This window comes from Spea bombifrons, chromosome 9 (assembly GCF_027358695.1).
Source record: "Spea bombifrons isolate aSpeBom1 chromosome 9, aSpeBom1.2.pri, whole genome shotgun sequence".
NCBI lineage: Eukaryota > Metazoa > Chordata > Amphibia > Anura > Pelobatidae > Spea > Spea bombifrons.
This window is the reverse complement of record NC_071095.1, coordinates 39,533,855-39,558,454: the sequence shown is the minus strand read 5'-3', so window position 1 is coordinate 39,558,454 and position 24,600 is coordinate 39,533,855. Positions and strand designations below refer to the sequence as shown.

At 39.1% G+C, this 24,600-nt stretch overlaps 1 protein-coding gene and 1 long non-coding RNA gene across 2 annotated transcripts in view; both read right to left on the bottom strand.

Moving 5' to 3' along the window:
• The window catches only part of SPTBN5 (spectrin beta, non-erythrocytic 5), an 88,740-nt gene that overhangs the window by 11,083 nt on the left and 53,057 nt on the right, over positions 1-24,600 (bottom strand). The window contains exons 35-56 of the mRNA XM_053474453.1: positions 16,467-16,571; positions 16,005-16,193; positions 15,116-15,271; positions 14,358-14,549; positions 13,711-13,806; positions 13,117-13,235; positions 12,908-13,022; positions 12,531-12,644; positions 10,710-10,831; positions 9,950-10,112; positions 9,035-9,223; positions 7,093-7,170; positions 6,435-6,607; positions 5,808-5,898; positions 4,746-4,892; positions 3,864-4,001; positions 3,329-3,573; positions 2,693-2,879; positions 2,378-2,590; positions 1,912-2,111; positions 1,001-1,205; positions 398-592 (exon numbers count right to left, since the gene is read on the bottom strand). Of these exons, the coding sequence (XP_053330428.1) occupies positions 398-592; positions 1,001-1,205; positions 1,912-2,111; positions 2,378-2,590; positions 2,693-2,879; positions 3,329-3,573; positions 3,864-4,001; positions 4,746-4,892; positions 5,808-5,898; positions 6,435-6,607; positions 7,093-7,170; positions 9,035-9,223; positions 9,950-10,112; positions 10,710-10,831; positions 12,531-12,644; positions 12,908-13,022; positions 13,117-13,235; positions 13,711-13,806; positions 14,358-14,549; positions 15,116-15,271; positions 16,005-16,193; positions 16,467-16,571 (3,432 nt within the window). The remainder of the gene's footprint in view (positions 1-397; positions 593-1,000; positions 1,206-1,911; positions 2,112-2,377; positions 2,591-2,692; positions 2,880-3,328; positions 3,574-3,863; positions 4,002-4,745; positions 4,893-5,807; positions 5,899-6,434; positions 6,608-7,092; positions 7,171-9,034; positions 9,224-9,949; positions 10,113-10,709; positions 10,832-12,530; positions 12,645-12,907; positions 13,023-13,116; positions 13,236-13,710; positions 13,807-14,357; positions 14,550-15,115; positions 15,272-16,004; positions 16,194-16,466; positions 16,572-24,600) is intronic.
• On the bottom strand, positions 11,673-11,841 carry LOC128504575 (uncharacterized). Its single transcript, XR_008355472.1, has 2 exons — positions 11,759-11,841; positions 11,673-11,728 (listed from the first exon to the last, which is right to left on the bottom strand). It is a non-coding gene; the product is annotated as an uncharacterized LOC128504575 (long non-coding RNA).

Here is a 24,600-nt window from a genome sequence, read left to right as displayed (position 1 = left end):
TTTTATACATAAAGAGCATGTTCAGCTTTTTTTTCAGGGATCAATAAATTTATACATTTTGCACAAAAGTCACCAAATGAAATATGAGTTACACATCCACATCTGGAGGCGCACAGCCAAGCCTGCCCTTCACCGCGCAGCGCCGGGGACAGTTGCCCCACTTTCCCCATAGATATTCCAGCACTGGCTACAATATTACATTAAGTTTCTTATTTGGATGCTACTTAACACATTTTCAGCAATGCACATCATGAATTGTTTTCTTGAAATCATAAAACTATTTTTCACCTATTTATATCAAGTAGATCTTATGTATCAGTTCCAAAAGACAAAGAACCATACAAGGATCTCATTGCAAACCATTTTGCCACTAGCCCAGCACTGATTCGGAACGCACCTTGGCTCTGGTTTCAGTGGCGTGACAAAGTGCTCCCCATGTCTTGTTAACATCCTCGGTTCTTGTCTGGATTGCTTTGCCCAGCCTATGCGACTCGTTCAAGAGACTGGTGGCCAGCTCATTTAAACTGACCACCTTGCCCCGACCTAGCGTCTCCATTTCCTTCACAAAATTTTCAAATTGTTTTTCTAACACCTTGAAAAAAAGCAAACAAAAATAAATACTCAATTAGAAATAAATAAATAATGCATGACCAAACTGAACTTTAACAGCATATGGAATAAAACTTGGAGAAAACTTGGAGAAAACTTTTGCCAGGGGGGGCACTAAGATGGGCACTCCTGGTAACTGTGGCGCCCTATGGGGTGAAATAACATACACGATGTAAAGTGAGTGAGCTGCAGTGAAGACAGGGCTCCTTTCAAGGTAATAGGTTTATAATTTAGCCTCAACTAAAGAATTAATTTCTCTCAAGCCAATACATTTATATCCATTTTCCTTATTGCATACCATCCTACAAATGCAAATGTTTACCCACTATTCTTGGATGTGTTTTGCACAGACCAGTCACATGTTTTTAAACAATAACTCTGCGTTGGTTACCTTGATGTCTTCTAGATCTTGACCAAAGTCCCGTGATTCAGCTGCAGTCATTTTGAGGTTTAGCCATGTCTCGACCAGATCAGCTTCCTTGTGAAACTGGAAAAGCTGATGCTGCTCTAAGAGTAGAACCCGCCGGGTCTCAGCTTGGTCTAGGAGACGGTGGTATTCCTCCACTACAGACTGGAGCTTCGGGATTACTGTTGAGCTACAAGGGAAGAACATTTTTTGTTAACTCTCTACAGGAATTGAAATGTTCTCCCAGAAAAAAAGAGAATATGTGGCCAGCAAAGTCTATTACATGATACAGCTAGAAAAAACAACTTACAGAGCTCCAGCTAATGGGTGATGAGTATGGCATAAAGTCTAATGAAAAAACAAGAGTGTAAGACATTATAAGGACTATCAAGTACGCGTCCCCTTCTAGGCACTTTAGGAGAGCCATCTGGGAAAGGATACAATCATTTTATTACGCTCTACCCTATCCTCCACCTTCCTCCAGATAATGCCCAAGCCTTTTATTTAACTTTCAGGAACTAAAGAGTTAATGGCATGTGAATGGTATCTTCGGCCTAGTCCACAGTGATGGACTAGCTAAGGCCAATTATTTCATGTGCAAGTATCAATATTGTCAATTAATAAGTTAATATAAAGAAAATACAAATATAAATATGAGGCACATATACTTATATTAATACTTAAATTAACACTGCATAGAAAAACCCAGCATATAAATTAACCTATTTATAAACAAAAGCAGATTTATAAACTAAACAGATTACAGAACTCCTTCTTTATGCATCTTTATAAAAAAAACAATGCATTGATATAAACCAGTGCTTCTGTAAGTGCTTTGATTCCTGGTATTGTATTCCATGCCACTTTCGTTGACCAGAGGCCTATGTAAAAGTTACCTCTCTGAATTGTCGCTGTCGTTCTGCAGGGTTTTTCCTGTATCCTTAAGTTTATTTATTCTTGGCTGAAAGCCCTCAAGGTCTCGGATGGTGGTATCCAACTTTCGAAGCAGAATTTGGGTAGACTCTACGTTCTTTCCAGTATCGTTTGACTTTATTACAAACCCTCTATCAGCCATCCATGCTTCGGCCTCCAAGAGCTAAGGTGAAAACAGGTACAATATACACAAGACTTTAGTCATTTATCGAAAACTAAAAAAACACACTTTGGTTACAGAAAATGTTTTTTTTCTTTAGAACATTTAGACAGTGTGTGCATATTACATAAAAACATAGAATAACGATGGCAGATAAGGACAAAAAAAAAATATAAGAAGGAACAAAATACTTATCTGCCATCATATATATTCATTATTATTATTAAGAGGTAAAACTCTTGAAAATGTCATAAGTTCTGGGACATCACCTCTGTAAGGTACTGATGAGCCTCATAAGCTTGCGTGAGTCTCTTCCCTCTCCGATCAGCTTCTGCTTTCAAGAATTCAGCAGCCACTTCCAGCTGCTGCAAGCGATCTTCAATCTCACGACTTGCAAAATGGTTGCCCCTCACAAGTTTGCGCCCTGTAGCCATCACAGCTTTAGTCAAAGCTTCTCGGTTGCTAATCTCGTTCTCTAAATTCTGTCCAAATCAGAGATCACAGAATTTCAATAGCAGCAGGAAATCTTTTGCACAAGCCACGGCGGTGTTTCTAGCAGCTCGCTCTGGCACATTCATGCTTACCTGATGTTTTTCTAGCAAAGCTTGCACAGTGGTCAACGACTGGCCATGTTCTTTAGATGAAGCTAGGGGCTGCTTCTCTTGTATCCATGCAAGTTCGTCATCGATATCCCTGAAAAACTGATCCAGCAACTTCCAGGCTTCTAGAACAGCCCTGCACTCCTGTAATGGCTCATTAAGGCTTCTGTACCTGAATGTGATAACAAGAGGGATTTAGAAAAAGGATCTTGCAGAATAAATGTATAACATGATAGTATGATAATACTTCTGTAGGGAAACAAACAACTTCAAACACTAAAGAGTTTCTAAAACAATACTGATTTCCTAGTTTTGCTATCTAGTGGTGATAGAATCGGGTCCTCCAAAAGACCACTGTGTGGTCAGTGGCCAGGGTCATAAAAAAAGAGAAAAGGACTCACAAAATTATACAGTCATTATTTACCCAATAACTTTGAAAATTAATAAACAAACTTAATAGGACTCCTCCAGCAATGCCACTATGACATCATCAGGGGGTTTCCTCATCAGTGACTGCCTCAAGAAAGAGGCATTTAAGTAGCCTTTAAAAAACGATCTAAGAAAAAAGTAAAAAATTGATGTATTCCTCATCCCCATGAAAACATATATATTGACACATACCTATGTATTATAATCCTAACCCTGTCTTCTATCTCATCAGCCAAAAAGTGTCCCTCTTGCCGAAATGCACCAGCCTTATCCATTAGAACCTGCAGTCTCTCCCCATAGCTGGAGATGTCCTCTTCCAATTCTCCGAGTTTTTCTAGTGTCATGGCATCTTTTCCCTTATCCACTGTGTCTAGTCTGGCCTCCACTTGATCCAACCATTTCTCAATATCTTCCAGGTTCTTCTGGAACTGAAGCGCCTGAATAAATAATTAATAAATAATAATAAATAATTAAATGATTGTTTTTTGTTTTTTTTTACTAGAATTACATTTCCAAATACTGTGCCTCTGCATCATACCTTGGCAGTTTTAAGGATTACAGATCTGGCATTTGCTTGAGTGTGACATAAGACAGACACGCACAAAAGACAACTACAACTATCTTTCTGGTAACGTGAGTATTTCTGGAATATTTTGGCCTTAAACTAATTATTTTCCCAAACATGCCCCAGTTTTTTCCACCAGCAGGTTCTTAATCTAGGACTTGCCTTGTAAGCATCATGCAGTTTAGTTGCCTTTTCCTTGCACTTCTCAAGAAGTTCCTCCCACAGCTCTTCCATTTCTTTAAGTCTCATGCGGATGATGTCAGAGGCATAATGATCAGACTCCAACATATCTTCCCCGTCCTGTGGAGTAAAGGTATATAACTTTAAGACAAAGATAAGTCTCTCTTATACTGGACTGTGGTCCCTGCTATTTTAAAATAAGTCTTTACTTTGATGGGGTTTTGCTCTGGTAGAAATCATTGGTTCAGTAGTTAGTTCTAAGTACCTGGCACCTCTTTCAGTTTTCTCCACACCAGGACCCTATAAGCAGGGTGGTAAAGGGAGAAGCCACCCCCTTACTCTTCTTCTACTACCTGGTATTTCTGCCTTTGATATATGTCTAAGGAAAGGACATTACTGTACATTTCAGTGATGTCCGCACCGTAAAATACAACGAAAAGTTTAGGCCTTATGCAGTTGTGTCAAGTATTGCTACCTTTTTTAAGCTCTAAAGTGGCTGTTTCTTAGAGGCAATCATATCAGGATAAATAGATTGAATCAAGGCTGGATAACTGGGAACTCTGTGTTTCACCCAGGAGACTCTAGGTCACGGCTCAAAATCTCCAGGGTGTGAGAGCGGCATTTTCACACACCTCATCACTCCCCACCTATGAAAAACTGGCACTGGATGCAATAAAATAAATATAAATACTGCAAATATCTGTCATAAATTGCAAGATAACACCATATAATATAAGAAGGTACAAAGCGAGTAGGTCCTCCTACAGCAAAGCATGCGGACAGCCCTTAGGGGACATCTTAGTTATGTTTAGTATTCATCTTCTGTAATTCTATTATTTATGTATTTATTCCATGTCTCCTTACACCCTTAATACTGTCCAGACGGTTCCGATTTGCTTTAATCTCTGCTTCGAAAGTCTGATGCTTCTGTAACTTGGTCTGCAGGTTGCTGGGGTCTCGCCAGCTGTCGTCTAGAGCAATGCTGTTTCTCTCTAGCATCCAAGAACCAACCTTTAAAAGAGAACAGGAAAGCATTATATGTGCACCTCTGGGGTCATGGTATTTTCGCATACTGCAAATTCTGCGGTTGCAATGATCCTTGAGATTGAGCACCTCATTACAGGCAAGATTAATGTTTAAAAGGAGGGAGGGCGCCTTGCTAGAAACACAAACCCTCAACAGTGTGTATTAAACTTTGAGGCTGCTCGTTTCATCTTAACAGGAATGGCTGCAAATATCCTACGGATTTAATTTCCGAAGGTGTTTTTCCGCATAAATTTAAGATCACTTGAGTTCTAGAAACATGTAAAATAAAATACTTTAATATTCACTCAAAAATGTGTATACGGAGAAACCAACTTTACAAGAGTTTTGACTGGTGTTATGGCAACAAAACATTCCCAACTATGAGTGGCCAGGTTATAATTAAAGGAAATAGAATTAAAACATGCATGGCACAAGGTTTATGGCTAACCCAAATCTAAGACAAGACCAAAGAGGGATTAGGATCTCAGTCTACACATCAGGAAAAATGGGCAGACTAGATAGGCTGAATGTTTCTTATTTCTCTCTCTCTCTCTAGCAAACAGCACAAAGTAAGAAAAAGGTCCTTGGAGTCTTTAAAGTTGGTCCTTTCACACAGAAAACTTAATTATCAAAGACACTGCAAGCAATAGTCTTACCCAGACCTATGCCTCGTGTGTCAATATGTGCTTTCTAACTTTTTCCTTTATAGATATACAGATATTTAGATTATATAGATGAATTGGGACAATTTAAATCACTTCTTACAACCTAAACTATGGGTGCATGATGGATGACTCTTCGCCTACGCCCTGCGTGACTGCACATACAAAATCATTTTCACAGTAATACAGACATTGTATTATTTTTTTACATTACGGTATTTCTTAAGTTGATACAAACCTCATACGAGCTCCTGAGGAATTTCTGTAGCTGTCGGGACTCCTCCAGCTTCCTCTTACGGTTTTCAGCCGTCTGTAAAAGCTTCTTTTTCCTGATGTGAAGATAAAATCAAGAAGCTTCTTTACGGAGTAGAAAAAACATCACATACAAGTGAAATCAACAAATAAAACCCCAAAAAACAACAGGCTGTTTACATCTACCGATCGCAACTTTCTGATGTTTTCTGCCACTGCCGTTCACAAGCAACTTCAGACCTATAACTAAACTGGTGGCAAAAGTGTATAAAATTAAATGATCATTTTCACAGCGAATTCACTTTTGCACATTACTTGGCATCAGAAAGGATAAGGAAGATATGTAATATCAGTTAAATTGAAATAGCAAGATGAAATAGTTGTTGGCCAGGTGTCAGAGGCACTTTCAGAAACTACAGTCTGGGTTAGAACTAGATATAGAATTTTAGCAGCATCTTTCAGGATTATGGTGTTATGAACCATGGCTGTAATCCCCAAACAACATTATTTTGAAACACTGATGAGCAATGTTAACATTAGACATGTCTCCTGTGACAACCTCACACAACTAGAACTCGCTTGTCCTACACTGATAACTGCCATTAGAGGTTACCTCTCCAGCACGGTGTGACACTTGGAACCAATATTTTCAGAGTCATAGTGATGATTCTGACGCAGTTCTTTGGCAAATGATTCCATCTCATCGATTTTATCCATCTGTGCATCAAGAGCTTTCTGAAACTTCTCATGCTTGTGCTGGAGGCTTTCAACACTGGCTAAAGAATCCTACAAGAATGGAACAATGGGCATCAATTGTGTTTTTGCTGAATAAACAATAAGAATGGGGAAGCATTGGATGGTTGAAAATGATATTAAGAGGTTCATAAAATAGCATAAAATATGAAGATTATTATTAACATCTCTACTGTGAATACCTATCATAGTATGTGCATACTCTAACTAGAAATCTATGTTGCTAAACACCGGGAATATAAAACAGTGGGTGATCTTAAAAGTGGTCTATTAGTGGTGTAAAAAAGTGCTACAGTTTATACCTGTCTAGTAATTAACTTATACGGCTGGCAGTGAACTCGGCCTGGCTCGTGTTCGTATTGTATATTGTCAAATATCAATGTTAATTTTGGATTTTCTCCTATTGTATTAGCACCATAGAGTCCACTGATGCTCTATTAATCAAATCTAATGTAAAAAATCTAAACAATACCATACCATCTAGGTGTCATGCCAACAGAAAACATAGCAAAACTTACCCCTAGATCCTCGTTGGCCAAGAAAGCCTCTTTACTGTTGAGCCAGCTTTCAATGTGGTCCAAAATGCTAAAAAATGTCTTAAATAAAAATGCAAATTGTTTTAAGAAGTGTTTATCTAACAATGAAACTGTTATATTTAAGTTCAAAATGTCAAAATTCAAAGAAAAAAAATGATACCTTGAAAACACAAGTAGCTATATATATATAGTTATTACTATTATTATCTATTATTCCAACAGTAAACAGCTTCCCTCACCGCGTTGTATGCTTCTAAAATACAGTGAGTGTATCCATCACTTCCAAAGAGGGAATGGTCCTGCAGCATTACTACCCCGAAATCATCCTTTTATTGTGTGTAGTGCTGGTATGCACCCTGTCAGAAAATCACTAACTGCACGGAGCCCCATACGGTTTACCCTTTTTCTAATGATTTAGCCAGATGCTGCAACTTGGCTGGGGGGTCACTAAGGAAATTTAGGACATTTTAGAGCCACAGGTACCTTGGATTGTGGTTGTGCAAGCTCTGGTGTTCAGGAATGTGTTTGAACATGGTATGATGGGACTTCGGAACCTACTGTGCCAACCACTTCAATCTGAAGACAAGGGCCGACCTTAGATTTATTTTGGGCACGGCTGGCCCAAATCAAGTCTGATTGTTTACCAAGGTAAACCCTGCCCATAATAAATCTTTCACTTGAGTTTAGGGACAATAACATTTGTATACCTGAAGATGGTGTGTTTCAGTATCAGCACAACAAACACCAAATTATGCCATTTGTTCTATCACAAGTCCTGAAATTATTTGTCTTTTACAGGGTTGAATTCTCATTTTGGGTTTTCAGATGAGGAGCAGTTTTTCTTGAAGGGGGATCATTCCACACTTAACAAAACAGATGTTAATCCAACCACAATGACCACACCAAACTCAGAAAAACTCTACCCACTAACTACTTTAAGCTCCACACACCACAATCAGCCACACACACACACACACACACACACACACTACACTCTTACACGGACTCCATGATCATTTTACCAGGACAGCCCACATATTCTGAGCTAGCATCTGTGCATCTGTGCATCTAGCAGCCAGTGATATTAATTAGTTTAATCTTTGCTGTCTTGGCATCTATCCAAACTGCAGATATCCTGCAAGAGGCCAAGGTGAACCAAAATGATCTGGAGAAATGTATTGGCTCGCTCAAATATAAACTATGTGCAGAAGGTGGAATTCTAAACTGCCGGGTAAGAAAACCATATGTTTATTAAACCATGATTGCCCTTTTCCATTTGATGAACCCACACAAACTATACATTGTTTTGTTTAGGAGAGGAACCTATATGAAAAAAAAACGTTTGCAGTCATTCCCCACATTTTTTAACGTTCAAAAGGGCCACGTCCAATACACCCCTATGTTACATATTTTTTTATAATATTGACTGGGGCTTGGTGGTAGTGATCTTTTATTTATTTATGTTTTACTTCTAGTGGTATATATATATATATATATATATATATATATATATATATATATATATATATATATATATATATATATATATATATGGCACCTTGACATATGGGGCTGAAATTCAGTTATTGCCAATGCTGATTGGATTCAGTCCAGCCCGGAGTTTTGTCTAAGTGCTCTGGGAGCCTTAATTCATGAAGAGATAGCCGAAGAAAGAAGACACAGGGAAATGTGGACGAAGAATGAAGACAGAAAAAAAGAGGCAAGAGAAGAAGGGAAAGGAGATGCAAAAAGTGATACAAAATAGCATCTAAACAGGTAGAGAAGTGAAGGTACTGACTATGATTTTCTAACGAAGATATTAAAATTTACACAAAACACAAATATTTTTGTACTAATTACTGTATATATGTAAAGTTTTTCATTGGCTTTACTTACAAAATGAACACATGATTTTTGAGCTCACCTGCAGATCACGTGCTTGACACAACCTCACGTTCTGTTCTCTCCAAGTTTTAACAAGCGCAGACCAGACCTCTTCGAGTGTGGACAGTGAAAGACAGATTTCATCAGAAGCGTAATGTCCTGAGTTAGTAAGATTCTGTCCGGTGCTCTTCACAGAATTGTACCGTTCACTCCGGGTCTCTATCTCTGCCTAAAAGGAAAAGCCAATGTAAGTAAAATAAAATATAGCCTTGAAGAAACACACCCCTTGCTACAAATGTATAATGGCTGCTCTTGGAGATTATATACTGTATATTCAAGATTATCTAAAAATTAGTTATTTGGAGCAGAATGATGACAGAAGATGGTGTTAAAGATGCTATCCAATTGAAGAATTCTGTCACTACTATTTTGTTCAGTTTCTGGCACAAGTATGAATAATCATTCAACAACCCTGGATTATCCAGCAGAGCTCCTTTCTATTCTATTAACAATGGTGATTTTCAGGACCCGCTTGGACAAGCTCAAGTAGGACACTCAGGGACTGTGGTGGAACCATCTATGAGGAGGTTTGTGCAGATGTTAAGAAATACATAACATTAACAGACAAGCTTCTGGAAGCCGATCCTGTGAGGTGATTCCAGGCTGCACTATAAAGACGTTAAAGTCTAGGGTGTATTGATAAGATTAGGATGTTGGAATGGGTGAAAAGCAGAGGATACTTTTGAGTGGTCAACAATACTTTATAGCAAGGCATGCATTAGGCGGCTACTGTAGAGTTTTTATATCCTGTGGGGGTTGTATTGGCAGATCTCAAGAATAAAAACTTTAAAAGTAAAGATAGGATTTTTACATTCACCATACTACTAAAGGGAGTGCGCATGAGTGTTGGTTCCGGAACTCATGTCAAAAGCATCTGAGTCGTAGCAACATATACCTTTCTTTCCTGGTGCTCTTCAATCCTGGCTTGCACATCACCGAGAATTTTTGGCAAGCCACTTCCTTCCATCAGGGCTTGGAGTTTTTGCATCCAGTCCATTATCTCTCGGATATCAGAGTTGAACCTTTGTAGTTGGTAAGAGGCATCCAATTTCTCCTTCCTGCCAAAGGAATGAGACATGTTGTTCAGAGGGCTAGACAGAATATTCTCAGGGAATTAAGTCTTTGGTCAGGAAGGATAAATGGAGTGGGTTAGACAATATATGATTGTCTGAACTGTAAAACTGTCTTCACCCCTAACACAACCACAAAAGGATTTGGAAAAAATAAAACATTTCAGTAATTTTCTATTAGTTTACATTGAATAAAGTACATTGGGGCCAATAAGCATATCATTATTTTATCTTTGGCATGCAACAAGTAATTACATCAAGTGAAAAAATATGCTTTTGAAATGTAATTAACCTTTAGAATTAAGAGTTTAGGCAAAAAAAAATCCAGGAACACTCAGTAACGGGGAAGCAACCAGAGGACTGTCCCCTGAAAACAAGGACTACGCATTTCAACTTCTGGTAATGTACTTTACATCATCTGTAATGTCTGATATTATCCATGCATGCAGGAGACGTAGTCCACATCCCATCTCTAAAAGCAGGCTGCCCCCTCTGTCTCTGGTTTATTCAATCATGAACTCTGCATACACAGAAATGACACTGTTTGGGAGAACCTCAGGCCAAGGACCACCACGCTCTCCATACCTTTCCATGGCCTGTATCTGGAGCCTTTGCCAGTTGTCTTCCATCTCTTTTTGCTTCGAGGTCAGATATTTGCTCATGGATGAATTTCCTCTGGACAGACGGCTGGCTTCCTGATGCAGGGACTGCATGGAGATATTTATGTTGAAAAAAATACTTTTGGTTCCCAAAGTCACTTGGCAGGTGTCAGCATTTTCCGAGAATAATATGGATCAGATCCGAATAAAAAGAAGTTTTCTAAACAAATGCTGAAGTCTTTAGGAACTTTTAACTCTTTGGTGAATGAATAGCCTGCACAGTACAACACATTACCCGAAAGTTAAACAGTTAGGAATGTTTTCCTTTGATGCGGACATTATGAATACATTAAATAACAATTTCTATAGCACTGGAACACCTATGACAGGAGTGCTGGATAGAAGTGGACATCTGGAGGCTTTATGGACCACTAGGTAAGACACGAAGTGTATCATTTCTTAACATATGTGCATTGGTTCGATCTTGCAGTCAACACTGCAGCTGATCGATAGTAAGGGGATGGGGAAACAAGTAAATGCCTATAGATGCACAATCCCCCATGTATTTGCAAAAGGAACACAACAGAAATGTAAAGGGACCTCTCAACTAACACATGCATTAAAGTGCTTATGATGGCTAAAGCATCCCTTAAAATGTAAGTATAATTGTAACTTATGGTGAGGCAAGAACAGTGGTTCTTAACCTGGGTTCGATCGAACACCAGGGGTTCGGTGAGTCAGTCTTGTGGGTTCGGCGGAGGTCAAGACACACACCCGACAATGACATGAGAGTGGCACTTGCCAAGGTAAAGCCGCGCATTTCTGAACTGGTCTCTGAAAGGCAACAGCAGAAGTCGCACTGATTTGCAGTAAATATTCATTATTATGGTTTTGTTTTTGTGTGAAAATCATGTTTTAATATTTTAATGGTTTTGTTCTTTGTTCTTAATGGTTTTGTTCTTTAATGGTTTTGTTCATTTTGTGCACCTATGTATAAAAATATACCTATGTATAAATATATACCTAAATATATACCTATGTTTTGAATTTGAATAAATCATATTTTATTTTTCAAATTAAGAAGGGTTCAGTGAATGCGCATATGAAACTGGTGGGGGTCAGTAGCTCCAACAAGGTTAAGAACCACTGGGCAAGAAGCTCACAAACTATTCTCAATTAGTGAATACTCAAATGGTGAACTTTCACATCAAAGTGAAAGAAAGTGGACCACTGGACTGTGAAGATAGATGACTTATACATTTGTTGCAAGCAGTTCAGGTGAGACGGTTGGGAACTGCCTGAAGCCCAGTAATGGCACCGTTAGTGAATCCATATCAATGAGAAAAAACTAATTATTGGTGAAAGAGGCCTTGAAAATATTTTGCAGTTGAAGTCTTTTAATATCTTTACACATTCCGTAAACCTTCTACACTAATAGCCATAAGTAAACCAACATTTATTAAAGGTAAAAACCATTTTGCTCTTTTTACTGTTTAGAAATACAATATATTTATTTACGTTACATTTATAACCAACTAACCAATGTTAGGCTTTTTTTATAACCAACTAACCAATGTAAGGCTTTTATTAGTTCATTACTGTGATTAAGTTAAACACTGGCTGAATCTGTATGTACATTTTACCAGTTAGAATTTGCTTAGTGACCGTTTATTAGCGAGTCTGAATTTAGCATACAATCTTGACTTTGTGGAAAAGCCAGATTTTAGGTGCACCATTAAAGCAACTTGTTTGGTACCTATTGCAAATGTTAAATTTCCACATATATAATTATGACTTAATTTTATACCTCTTTCTGGGATTGAATAACATTAATCTCACGTAGGGTTTCTTCATGTCTCCGGATTAAGTTTGCAACACTCTCCACATCCTTCCCATAGTCCAAGGCTTGCATGAGCACACTCTGAAGAGATAACCAGAATAATGAATATGGTAAGAAAATGCATTGTACTGAACTTAGTGATATATTTTACAGTGGTTCGAAAGACTTGTCAGACATTTGTTGAAATCAACAATCCTTGCAACCCATACTTAAAACCGAATTTTACGAGGCATTCTTTTTAAAACCAGGCCTCAGTATACCAAAAAAATGTATGAAACCAAAATGTTTTGTTGTTCTTAGTGAAGTTTTTCCCTTCTTTTTGATCCTCAATTTTTCCTCTGTACCTTTTCGCTGATTCTCTCATTAACGTCATCAATTTCACGGATCAAGGTGTGAATTTCCATGGCTCCCTCTAATGCCCGGCGGTATCTGTTTAGATCACCATGAAAACTGTTCCACCTACAAACAAACCAAACAATGAAGTATTATAAAAAACGACAAGTAGGGAAAAATCCAACCTGTTTTGAATCGAAGATGAGAAGAGCGTGCTTACTTCTCATTCAGCTGCTGGCGACGCTGATTTATAGTTTTCGCCTCTTCCTGGTTTTGCCTCTCGAGTTTTATTGCTAAAGCATTGATGGCCTTTATGTGGGCATCGTCCACAGTCACTTCCTGCAAGAATCCCCAAATTTGCTTTAGAAAATGACAATGACGTGTAGGCATTATCACTCTACAGATGGGTCAAACATTGAGTAGGTCATTGACACTTTTTTTGTAGCAGCTACACCTGGTATCCACATTGTACTGACTATGTCATACATATGCATCATTGATATTGTCATTACATCATGTCATTTGTCATATATATGTCATTATGTATGTGAGCTAGTAAATGGTAATTCAGCTTTAGCATTGCATGACCTTCTCCATGTACATTTGTTGAGCTACAAGTATTCTTGTATAGCAAACTAATGTTTATAAAAACGGACGCCGGGGGACAGTATAATCTCTCTCTTAACAAGTGTACACCCTTTGGGAAAGATAACGTCTCCTCTAAAAAAAAAAAAAAAGGTGTTAATGCAATATCACTGAGAATACATGCAAGTGGCCAGTAAGCAAGCAAGTATGGCCGTATAATAGGTCTTACACCAGATCCAGCTCCCCGAAACTCATTCAGCTTCCTCGTTAGCTGCAGGCAGTGCTCATAATCCTCACCCAAATCTCCAACATTAATCATTACTTCCTGAAACAGAAAAAAATATTTAATTTATTTTGTACATGTAACAGGACAAAACACAATGTAATGTCTAAACATAAGAAAGTCTCAGAAGTCAAAAACTCCAGATATCAATCTGATTTTATTTCCATTGCTTGCATTCACCAAGACAGTCCTTTCATTTGTGGTAAGATAACTTTTAAACAATATGCTAGTAATGTGGACCAGTAACTGGTATGGATAACGAAGCGCAAGCAGCAAGCATAGGCCAAGGGTGATTGGGCTTAAACTGGCACACATCTCCGTCGCCTATCTCCTGCACTTTTCAGAGAGACAGGAAAGACAGGAGAGACAGAGGATATGCTTTAAACTACCAAAGTTACTGGTATATCAAGTCTGTGATGTTGACATGATTGGAACACATCCTAACTGTTACTGATGTGGGCTATGTTTAATGAACAGTTACTAGCAATAACTTATTTGCCAGCTAGCACGACTTTTCCATGTGTGCAAGCTATAAGGGTGCTCTTTGCAAGGCAGGGCACATTTTACCTATATAGGAGGATATATCCACTCACCTTCTCTCTGATCCAAGCTTCCACTTGATCTACTTTCTGAAGGAACTCCAAGAAGTCTCTTTTTTCCTCTAACATTTTCCCGCGAGCTGCAACTGCCTTCTTAAGTTTTTCCCATGCGTCAAACAGTGTGCGAATCTTCTCCCGGATCTCCGTTGACTTAGAGTGTTTCTGGGAAAGCAGTGTGTTTCCCTTCTACATGTAAACAACAAGCACACACAATGTATAAGCCCCTAATTTTAATTTTGGTTTTTGCATTTGCATGGTACGTAACAAGACATGAGAATGGGCTATAAACGTGTAAATGAAATGAAGAAGCAATCGACACATTCTATTTGGTTGTTTACCTATGATTGTAAAGAGTGCACTTACCTGTATCCAGCAGGTGACTATGTCCTGGACCCACCTCCTTTCTCCTCAGTTAGATGTAGGCCACTTGGCCAAGTCAAGCTAGGGCCAAGGCACAACCTTTTCCTCAATGCCCAACAGATACTAGAAGCCCTCAAACATGTCCATTTGGACCTGTGCTAGGACTCAAATACAGAAGGAGAGGAGGTGTTTCCACTGACATGGCTCCAATTTATTTTCCCACATAAACTCATAATGAGCAGGGCTCATTCACATTGGGTTCAGAGCCTACAAGGACTTACCCAGCTATTGCTGGAAAAGTAAAACGAAGGATAAGAAAAGGCTGAGTGGTCTACTTCAAGAACAGCTGATTATTTTTTAACCACATGCCACCCAGAGCCAATATTAATCACCTCAGTCACGTCCTGGATGATCTTCTCATGAGCCAGGATCTCTGCCTCAAACACCTGGTGCTTCTGCAGCAGCTTAAGCTTACTCTGCAAGTCTGTCAGGCTTTGGTGAGTGTTGTCATCCAACATCTGCATACGCTCATTGATCCAGTAATGTGCCTGGAGATTGGACACAACTCTATTATTACAACCAGGAGCAATGCGTGCAATTATCGGTGATTACTGATGTTTTCATTCGCGTTAAATCAAGAAACAGAGTGGCATATTCCTTAAAATTCAAGTTTCATGTTGATATCACTCTGTATTTATTATTGTTAGCGCTGCATAATCCCCGCTCCACTCTTAGCTTGAAGGATCCTAGTGTATATTGTACCCAAGTGTAATACTATCTCTACATTAAGCTTCAGGGTTCTATTGCACGCAGTAGGATTTGCCATACTCAATTTACAATAAGCAGAACTTAACATTTGATTTAGTAACTCAATGCATTAGGGGTTTGTTTACTATAATGACTCCAGCATGAGTCGTAGATCACCACAATCAGAGTACACCTCAGCTGAGTCTACGCCGACCCAAACACCTGCTGCTGCTTTGTCAAGGAATGATGTGAAATATGCAGATCTCCATTTTTTTGTAAATCTTACTAAAATCAGCAAATATAAATAATGGGGGATGCATCATGGGTATCTTTTCTGAAATACACTGCTACAGTTTATATATTTCTTTTGGAGAAGAGGTCCTCATAAAGAAGGAAGAGGCCACGCATGGCAAAGAACTGGAATCCTCACTATAAAAGGGTACCTTTAATATATCTATGATGTTACTTACTAATTTTTCTGTTGAGGCTATTTTGCTAGTACTGGAATGACAAATAATTGGAAGTTGCCCTTACCTCCATGAGGTTCTGGTTGAAGAGAGCCAGCAGAAGTGCCGTATTAAGCTCTTCCCGCCGGGCTTGGCTTAAACCTTTAACTTTCTTCCTTCTCTCTAGGACTGAATTGAGCTTGTATTGTATCTGTCTACTCTCAAGTTTCTTATTGTCCTCCAGAAGCTTTGTTGCCTGGTGTTGCAAGGAAATCACCTAGAAGAAGCAGAAGACAAGGCCTTCAGATTAAATTGTTGGAGAAAGACATCAAACCTAACAAACATGTCATTCAACATGAACAAGAAAATACTTGCATTCTTTTCCTTCAAATTACTAAGTAGATAAAACAAAAGTGTAGAACGGTGTAAGTATTACGATAATAAAACAGTAAGACGCTGAGCGCGTTAATAACCATTAACCATTAACATCATCTCCTGAATGAGGTGTTAGACAAAAGTGGAAGAACAAATGATAAAGTAGCTATCTTACCTTTTCTTCTTGGGATCCAAGAATTTTCTCAAAAGCTTCATGTTTTTTGATCAGCTGTTCAATTTCTCCAGCTGAGGTGCCAAGGTCGCTTGACTTCAAAGAAACCTACCAAACGCATATGACAATATTTAGTTCCTATAATTACCTTGGTATAAATACATGTATTTTCCAATCTATATGCTGTTACATATAGCATAATCACCTGACCAAGGAAAGCCTGTATCTGACACTGTGAATATTGTGAACCACAGTCATTGTGAAGGGTCTAGAAGGAGGGTTACTATATGTGTATATGTGTAAAGCCGTCACTGTGAGTCCACCAGCACTGCATTGACCCAAAGGACATGTACAGGGGCGTAACTAGAAACCTCAGGGCCCCGGTGCGAGAATCTGTTAAGGGCCCCCCCAACCCCCAACCCATCTATCGCTTTCTCACTATCTCCCCTATCCCTCCCTACCCTCCTTCTCATGATCTATCCTCTCCCCCCCTATGCCCTCTTCTCAAGATCTACCCTCTCCCTCCCTACCCCCCCTTCTCAAGATCTACTCTCTCCCTTCCTACCCCCTTCTCAAGATCTACCCTCTCCCTCCCTACCCCTCTTCTCAAGATCTACCCTCTCCCTCCCTACCCCCCTTCTCAAGATCTACCCTCTCCCTCCCTACCCCCCTTCTCAAGATCTACCCTCTCCCTCCCTAACCCCCTTCTCAAGATCTACCCTCTCCCTCCCTACCCACCCCCTTGTCACAATCTACCCTCTCCCTCCCTACCCACCCCCTTTGCCACGATCTAACCTCTCCCTCCCTACCCACCCCCTTCTCACGATCTACCCTCTCCCTCCCTACCCACCCCCTTCTCACGATCTACCCTCTCCCTCCCTACCCACCCCCTTCTCACGATCTACCCTCTCCCTCCCTACCCACCCCCTTCTCACGATCTACCCACTCCCTCCCTACCCCCTTTTGTAGGTCACTTACCGTCAACTCCTGTGATGGGAGCGTGAAGCGTTTGTCTCGGGTGCCGGCGCTTCTCTGCTGAGCGCCGGCATATGACGTCATATGCCGTCGTTCAGCGTGAAGCGCCGGCACCCGAGACAAACGCCTCACGCTCCCAACACTGCACTCTGGGCAGCACGGCGGCGGTTGTGCATGAAAATCTCAGTAGATTAGCAGTTTCTGAAATACTCAGACCAGCCCGTCTGACACCAACAACCATGCCACGTTCAAAGTCACTTAAATTCCCTTTTCTTCCCCATTCTGATGCTCAGTTTGTGTTGACCACGTGTACATGCCTAAATGCATTGAGTTGCTGCCATGTGATTGGCTGATTAGCTATTTGTGTTAACAAGCAACTGAACAGGTGCACCTAATAAAGTGGCCAGTGAGTGTATAATGTGTGACTATATTGAGGAAGTGGACCTTGTTGTGTTGGTTTCATGGTTATATGAATTGTTAATTGTCAGATGTATTTAGAGGAACATATTGTCTAAATCATCTCACTCTTCTTTGCTATGTACTGTTAAACGGTGTTGTGGGATGTGCAGTGCCCTCTGCATTTTATTATTTCCTGCAATGTGGAACTTATCATCTCTATGTGTTTATACTTCAACTTTCAACATCTGCATGGAAGCATTTTTAGAGTCTTGGAAATGGAAACTAATGAAGAACTTGCATTTGTTAAACAGAAAATATAATTATGTTTTGGGTTTTTTTTGAAACTTTGAAAGGATAAAAGCACCATTGTAAAGTTGGGCATTATTTACTTCAAATAAACACACTTTCTCGGAAGGGAATCAATGCCAGAAACCCCTCGTTTGTAGACATACTTTGGATCTTTAGAGCAGATGTTTTTCCAAGCTGTATATTACAGCCCATATCCCTAGGCACGAGATGAAGCTCCACTTTGATCAATGAGTATTTTTTAGGGCGTTACAAAGAGGTTATGGTAGGAATCACAAGCTGTCAGTATTCATAAAAAAAACTGTTCTGGCACATTTTTTAAATTTAAAATAAAACCCCTTATATGAAGCTGGTAAAACACAAGCAGCTGCAGCAGTGGAGATGCAGGAGGCAACAGACTTAACCTCCTCCATGCCATGTACCCTTCTTTAAAAAATGTTTATTTTCAATCAAACTCTAGAACATCAACATTAAATGGCTATGACTGCATTAAGTAAGCAAATGCAGTTATCCCAACATTACTCATTTGACTCAGCTCTAAATGCATTGACCCTATACAACACCTAGCCTCCAACTGCCGTGGATTATGGGTCCCGTAAACCTAACTTTCCTAATGTTAAAGCAGAGAAAACATCCTTCTATGTTCTCAAAGTAATATAATACTCTTACAATTGGCTTCCCCAAGATCACTGAAAACAATTCTAGGTCATAGCATTTACTGGTGCTTACCCAACCAACAGCCTCAGAGATTTACCAAGAAAGATTATAAATCAGTAATATTTCTCAGATGTTTTATTAACTGCATAGTGTCCTGATCCGGTGATGTTACTTATAACTTGATAACATACAACTGTTTTTTACAAACACTAAGAGAGCTCATGAGTTATTATTTGTAACAATAACTCCTTTGTGACACAAGGGTTAAACCCCCTTAAGTGAGCAGAGATTTTTTTGACATGTTTAGGATACCTACATAAATTATATATTATTTTTAAAGGACAGATAGGGCTCCCTCTTAAAACCGTAAAGTAAAAAAAGGCAATTTTACTTTCTTCTACAAATTAGGCCCCATTGATAACCCCCCCCCCCCGATTTATGTTCTATAATGTCCCTTGAGTGAAATAATTCCCCATATTCATGTTTTTAAAAATTGATTATTTTTATGAAGAGGGAGAAACACTGTTTCTGCCTCTTTTTACTGTAACCCCCACTGCTGTTGGTCACAGAGTAATCACTTCAGTAAGCATCAATCCATTGACCTGCATTGCTAATCTCAGTACCTGTGATCAGCCTGCAGGGGGAGCGCATCAGAGTTCTCAGGAGGGTCTGGAGTTAAGTCAGGGTTCTGAAGATACATTCCTCATGGAATTTAAGAGTTGCTCATAGTTTAAATCATTTTAACTTATTATTATTACTATTATTATTATTAAACATCATTTGCACAAGTGGGCTTTCCAATGGTTTATGATTTGATGAAAGTCTTGACGGGTGTTTAGAGTTACAGGGCTTTATTTCAGTTTGGACATGATGTACGACAGAGGCTTGCGTAAGAAGACCTGGTCATGTGGTGTTGTAACACGTTGCCACTGCTCAGTTCATATTCTATGGCAGGTCATAAAAAGTTGCCTTGGTGTGTATGCGAGCAAATTAGCCCTTGGACACTATTCGAGGTAGGGTTTCCCAGCAGGGGGGCTGATGGGTTGGCATGGAAAGAAGAAACCAACAGCTGGAAAACTGAACTGGAAACCCAATACTAAACCTAGCGTCTGTGTCTGGATGCTTTAGTGTTACTGGATAGGGCTACACGAAACCACACAAGGCTATTAACTTGATAATGTATTTACTCTCAGTGAAAGGCTGGATCCATGTAACACTTTCACTGCTGTAACATGCTGTAGCCACACCAGTAGCTACAAACAGAAATAACTCTGTACTGAGTACTAGACGGTGATAGTAGTGTTTGTACATGAACGTGTGATCCTTATTTGGTCCCCCTCTCACAGTGGTCTCCTTGCTATTTCAAATGGCCTATTTTAATACACTTATGGATTTAAGTGATGTCTTGACTGAACTGAGCTTCTCTAAGGGGGATGTGATTGTGACTGCAATATATAATCTCCAAAATTATTTTTGTAAGGAGTGTTTTCAGGGGTAGAAACCTGCTGGGTACACAAAGGAAAATGGTACTCAGCCTGTAAGAGGCAATTGGAGGCAAAAGAACAACTACCCCTACTACAGCTGTCTCGCTCTTGGTTAAAGGGGAAGTGTCGCCATCATAGCTTTTAGCACGAATAGGCAAAGTTTCCGTACAAGAACATTATTGCCCGTGATGAGGTCAGTGAAGGTCCATAGAACATCTACGCCAGACCCCAGTAAATGTCCACCATGAGCCATGTTGGTGCCGACCCCTGGCTTTTAGTATAACTAACTCCATTTATTCAACCTACCCAGTATGTGACTTTTGTAATCAGTGTACGTGTTTTGGAGATATCTAGTGGATCGTGTAACCTCAAGCAAGCTCAGATCTGTGTTTCACAGTGGCAGAGCCAGCTTTCCTATGGTAAAGTTCTGAACCAATCAATAATTTAGTGTACGGAACTATACAATGTAGAAGCTGGAGAAAGAAACATATCCCCTCTCACAGGCCCCATTTGCCCTTTTCTTCACAGTATAAAATAGTTATTTACTGTCTTTGGGAACCTAATCACAGCCGCAAACCCTAAATATTGTTCATTTAACAAAAACATGGAAAAACATGGAAGTTACTCTAAACTCTAGCAGTGGAAAGGATTGCACAGGGCATTGTGATTGTATTATTATTGTTTTTTAGGCTGAATGCCATAGTGATTTTAAGAAATGTACCCCAGATTAATAATAATGTTAACTTTAACAATGTACACATTCACAATAAATCACGTTGGAAAGGTCTTCTGTCTTTCCAGGTGGCAATAAAGACGGGATACGTGTTACGGTAACCAGTGACCCAGTGATTTTCTGTGTTGTAGTTCCCTGAATCTGCTGGATAGGCTGCTTGGTACTCCGCCAAATCTTAAAGTGTAATATTTGGCAAAACTCTTAAGGATAACGTTTAATTTATGTTTTTAGCCAGTTTTGACATCTCAGGACGTATTTTTATAAGACCGCGTTTATATCCTCTATTTTCGTTGGCAAGCAGCATGCCTGCTTTGTATATTTTCCTTCTGGAAGGCAGTGTGTCTGCTGACATGCATGCCTGATAATATAAAAGTCCAATTATACTATAAAATTACACCAGACACAATATTCCAAAGGCAAGTGGTTATGGTGAATTGTGTTAACCTCTCAAAAAAACATCCACACCCTACAGTCCCCTGTCCAAGGGCTTCCCAGTGCAAAAGATTGCTAGCTCTTTGGAACACACTGAGCAGCAGATAAAGTAGCAGTAGGTGAGCTAAGAAAATGCCTGATCGAGCTTCAGACAGCCCCCAGCTGGTGGTAAATGCAGCCCTGTACAAAATGGTTTATTACATAAAATTTAACAGTTACAAAAAAATCTCATTGCACACAAAAAAGGAAGGAGTTGTTTACAGTAAGGGCAATAAAGACGTGGAATTCACTGCCAAGAGAAGGGTCTGGACATTTTTTTAGAAGAACAGAACATACAGGACTATAAATGGTAGAATAAACATTAATATTCTAGAGCTTCTTGATCCAAGGAGAACTCTGGTTGCATTTTAGAGTCAAGAAGGAATTCTTCCTAAATCCAGAACATAGCGGGAAGAAAGGTTAAAAGGATTGAATGTGATGGACTTTTTTTTTTTTTTTTTTTTTAACCTAAATTACTGTTACTGTGTAAAACTTCCCGAAAAAAAGTGTATCAGCTCAGCCAAATAATAAAGTGAGTGTTTAAAAGTCAAGGAGGAATTATATAAAAAAGTTGGCTTGCAAAAATAACTTACATCATTTACTTGCCGGAAAACAATACTGCACCCCCCCCCATTTTTAAATAAGGTTTTAATATATAGTGCCATTTTCTTTTTCAACAAAGATATTTTCACATAATACAAAGCTTAGAACACTGTATAGTGTCTTTTGGAACTTGGTCAAATATACTAGATAAACAAATTATTATGGTACCGAGTTAGAATAGAATGTGTCAGGGTCACACAGAGGAACCCACCAACAAAGGTCTATCGTATCTACTGGGAAATGGAGTTCATTAGTGAAAGAATGAGCTCACTGTAGTGGTTGGGAAGCAAAATATTGCGTGACTACCTGCGATGGCGACCTCCAGGTCTGCAGATTAAGAAAGTTCAATGGAACAATGAATAACAAACTCAGTTCTGTGCAGTGCTATAGCATATGACTGAATAAAACGCCTGCCATGTCTTTTTATAGAGAACCCAAAGGTAAAAAAAACAATAGAAGGGTCTATTCACTACGGAGAGAGCTGGCAGAAGAATTTGCAGGAGAGTTGTGATTTTAACTTCCTCACCTCACTACTTTTTATGAAGGGCCAACACTGAGCTGGCCCTGCATAATGCATTAGTTAAAGGGTATGAAAAAAGAAATCACCAATGATCCTGAATTGGCCTTAAAGGAAAATGACTAAATTATTTAGTATCAATCATGAGATCCCATCAAAGAACCAAGAGGGTAACCGGAGACGTCATCCTATCAAAAACTAAAAATGATTGGAGTCCCTATAACAGGTCCAGTGGAAATAAAGCTTACGTTTAAATAAATTATATCACTAGAAAAAGGGTGATATGCTGCTACAATCCAATAATTCATTAATTACTTTAATTACAAAATATATAACAATCACTGTTGTAAATTGCTGTTATCATCAATAAGGTGATAACCCAATCATATAACCCATATAAATAAATGAAAGGATCGACCAGTAAACCTAAAATACTGGGTCAACATACCTCCCCCACAGAAAAGATGACATAGACGAGGTTCTATCTTCAGAGAGTTTAGTGACAAAAGACGGCCACCATTCTCTGTGATATGACACAAAATTACTCTGCTGTATGAGACACATAATAGTGAAGAGCAGAAATAATGTAAACTATCAACTCAGACACTTCATACCAGTTGTAGAAGGTGACACTCTCTAATCCATAAAGTAAATGTCTGGGTCAACATACAGTCAATATTTAGCTTGCGTTCACAAGGACAGATATTAGAACTACAGCAGAGCAATAATGACCCCTCTGTGCCTGGACTCTGTATCTAGTGATACGTCAGGGTTAATATTCTGAAGGGTCTCTGGGTCAGACTCATTTAGAAACTATCCAGGTAAGATCATGTTTCAGCACAAGGATTACACAGAGAGAGGACAGTCACACTGCTACTAGTGGCTGAGGCGTTGGAAGGATCCTTTCCATCCGCTCATGTTTCCCATTATATTTTATTTTCTAAACTAACAAGGTAGATAATAAAATATAAAGATAACGATATAACTATAAAGATAACTATAGAGTTATCTAGAAAAAAAATTTCTGTACCATGTTCTATACTATCATTTATATCAACCTTGTTTCCCAGCAAAATAAATCAAACATTCATTGAAGCCCCACATAACCCCGTCGGGAACCTGTAACAAACTGTATTGTAATAAAGAAGTTTTTCCTAACTTTAGATATCTTTTTATTAAGCTGCAACATGTGGATAAACCAAATATACAGAAAAATGGGTTCTAGTGCTAGAATTGCCTACTGCTCTTAAGCAACATATTTCCTTCCATGGATAAAACCGCGGGAGTGATTCTGTCTAAAATAACCTGAAGGCATACTTACAGCGAAACGTTAAAGACCCATTAGACGTGGCAACAAAGGTAATCAGTGAAAACTAAAACCAACTGGAAAATATTGAAAATTGCTGAGTACACAATCACGTGTTAATGCACCTTTTTCCCGCAGTAATGCGAACATTACACAATTTATATATATGACATGCGGAACAGGACAAATTTGGCAAAATGCTGGCGCACGTGTTTGAAAATGGTACAATTATAATATTATCCAATAGAATTTACCAGCAGATTTCTACCTTTTTCCGGCTTTGAAGATCTCCTCTTTCTATATACTCTCCAAAGGTTCCTATTCTATAATTATTTTGCATAAAGAGCAGTTCTGGTGCACAATGGCACAAGCGGACCAATCACCAGGAGAATTTCATGAGCTTCTAAGGCGATTTCCAATTTTTTACAACTTATTTTTAGACAGCCATATGTAAAAACTGGTCTTGCAAATGTATGGATCAATAAATATACCCACTTGAATTTTCCTTCTAAGTGTAGCGCATTCAGTGAATTAAATGTAGTCAAGCATAACCTATTCCTTAGTATTTTTTGATCCATATATTTCTAATCCTGGAAATGAGACTTGCCAGGGGAGTTTGCGGGAAAGTTGGGTTTCAGCTCTTTGACTCCCCTATGCATTATGAAGGAGCTTCTGGAGGAGAGGAG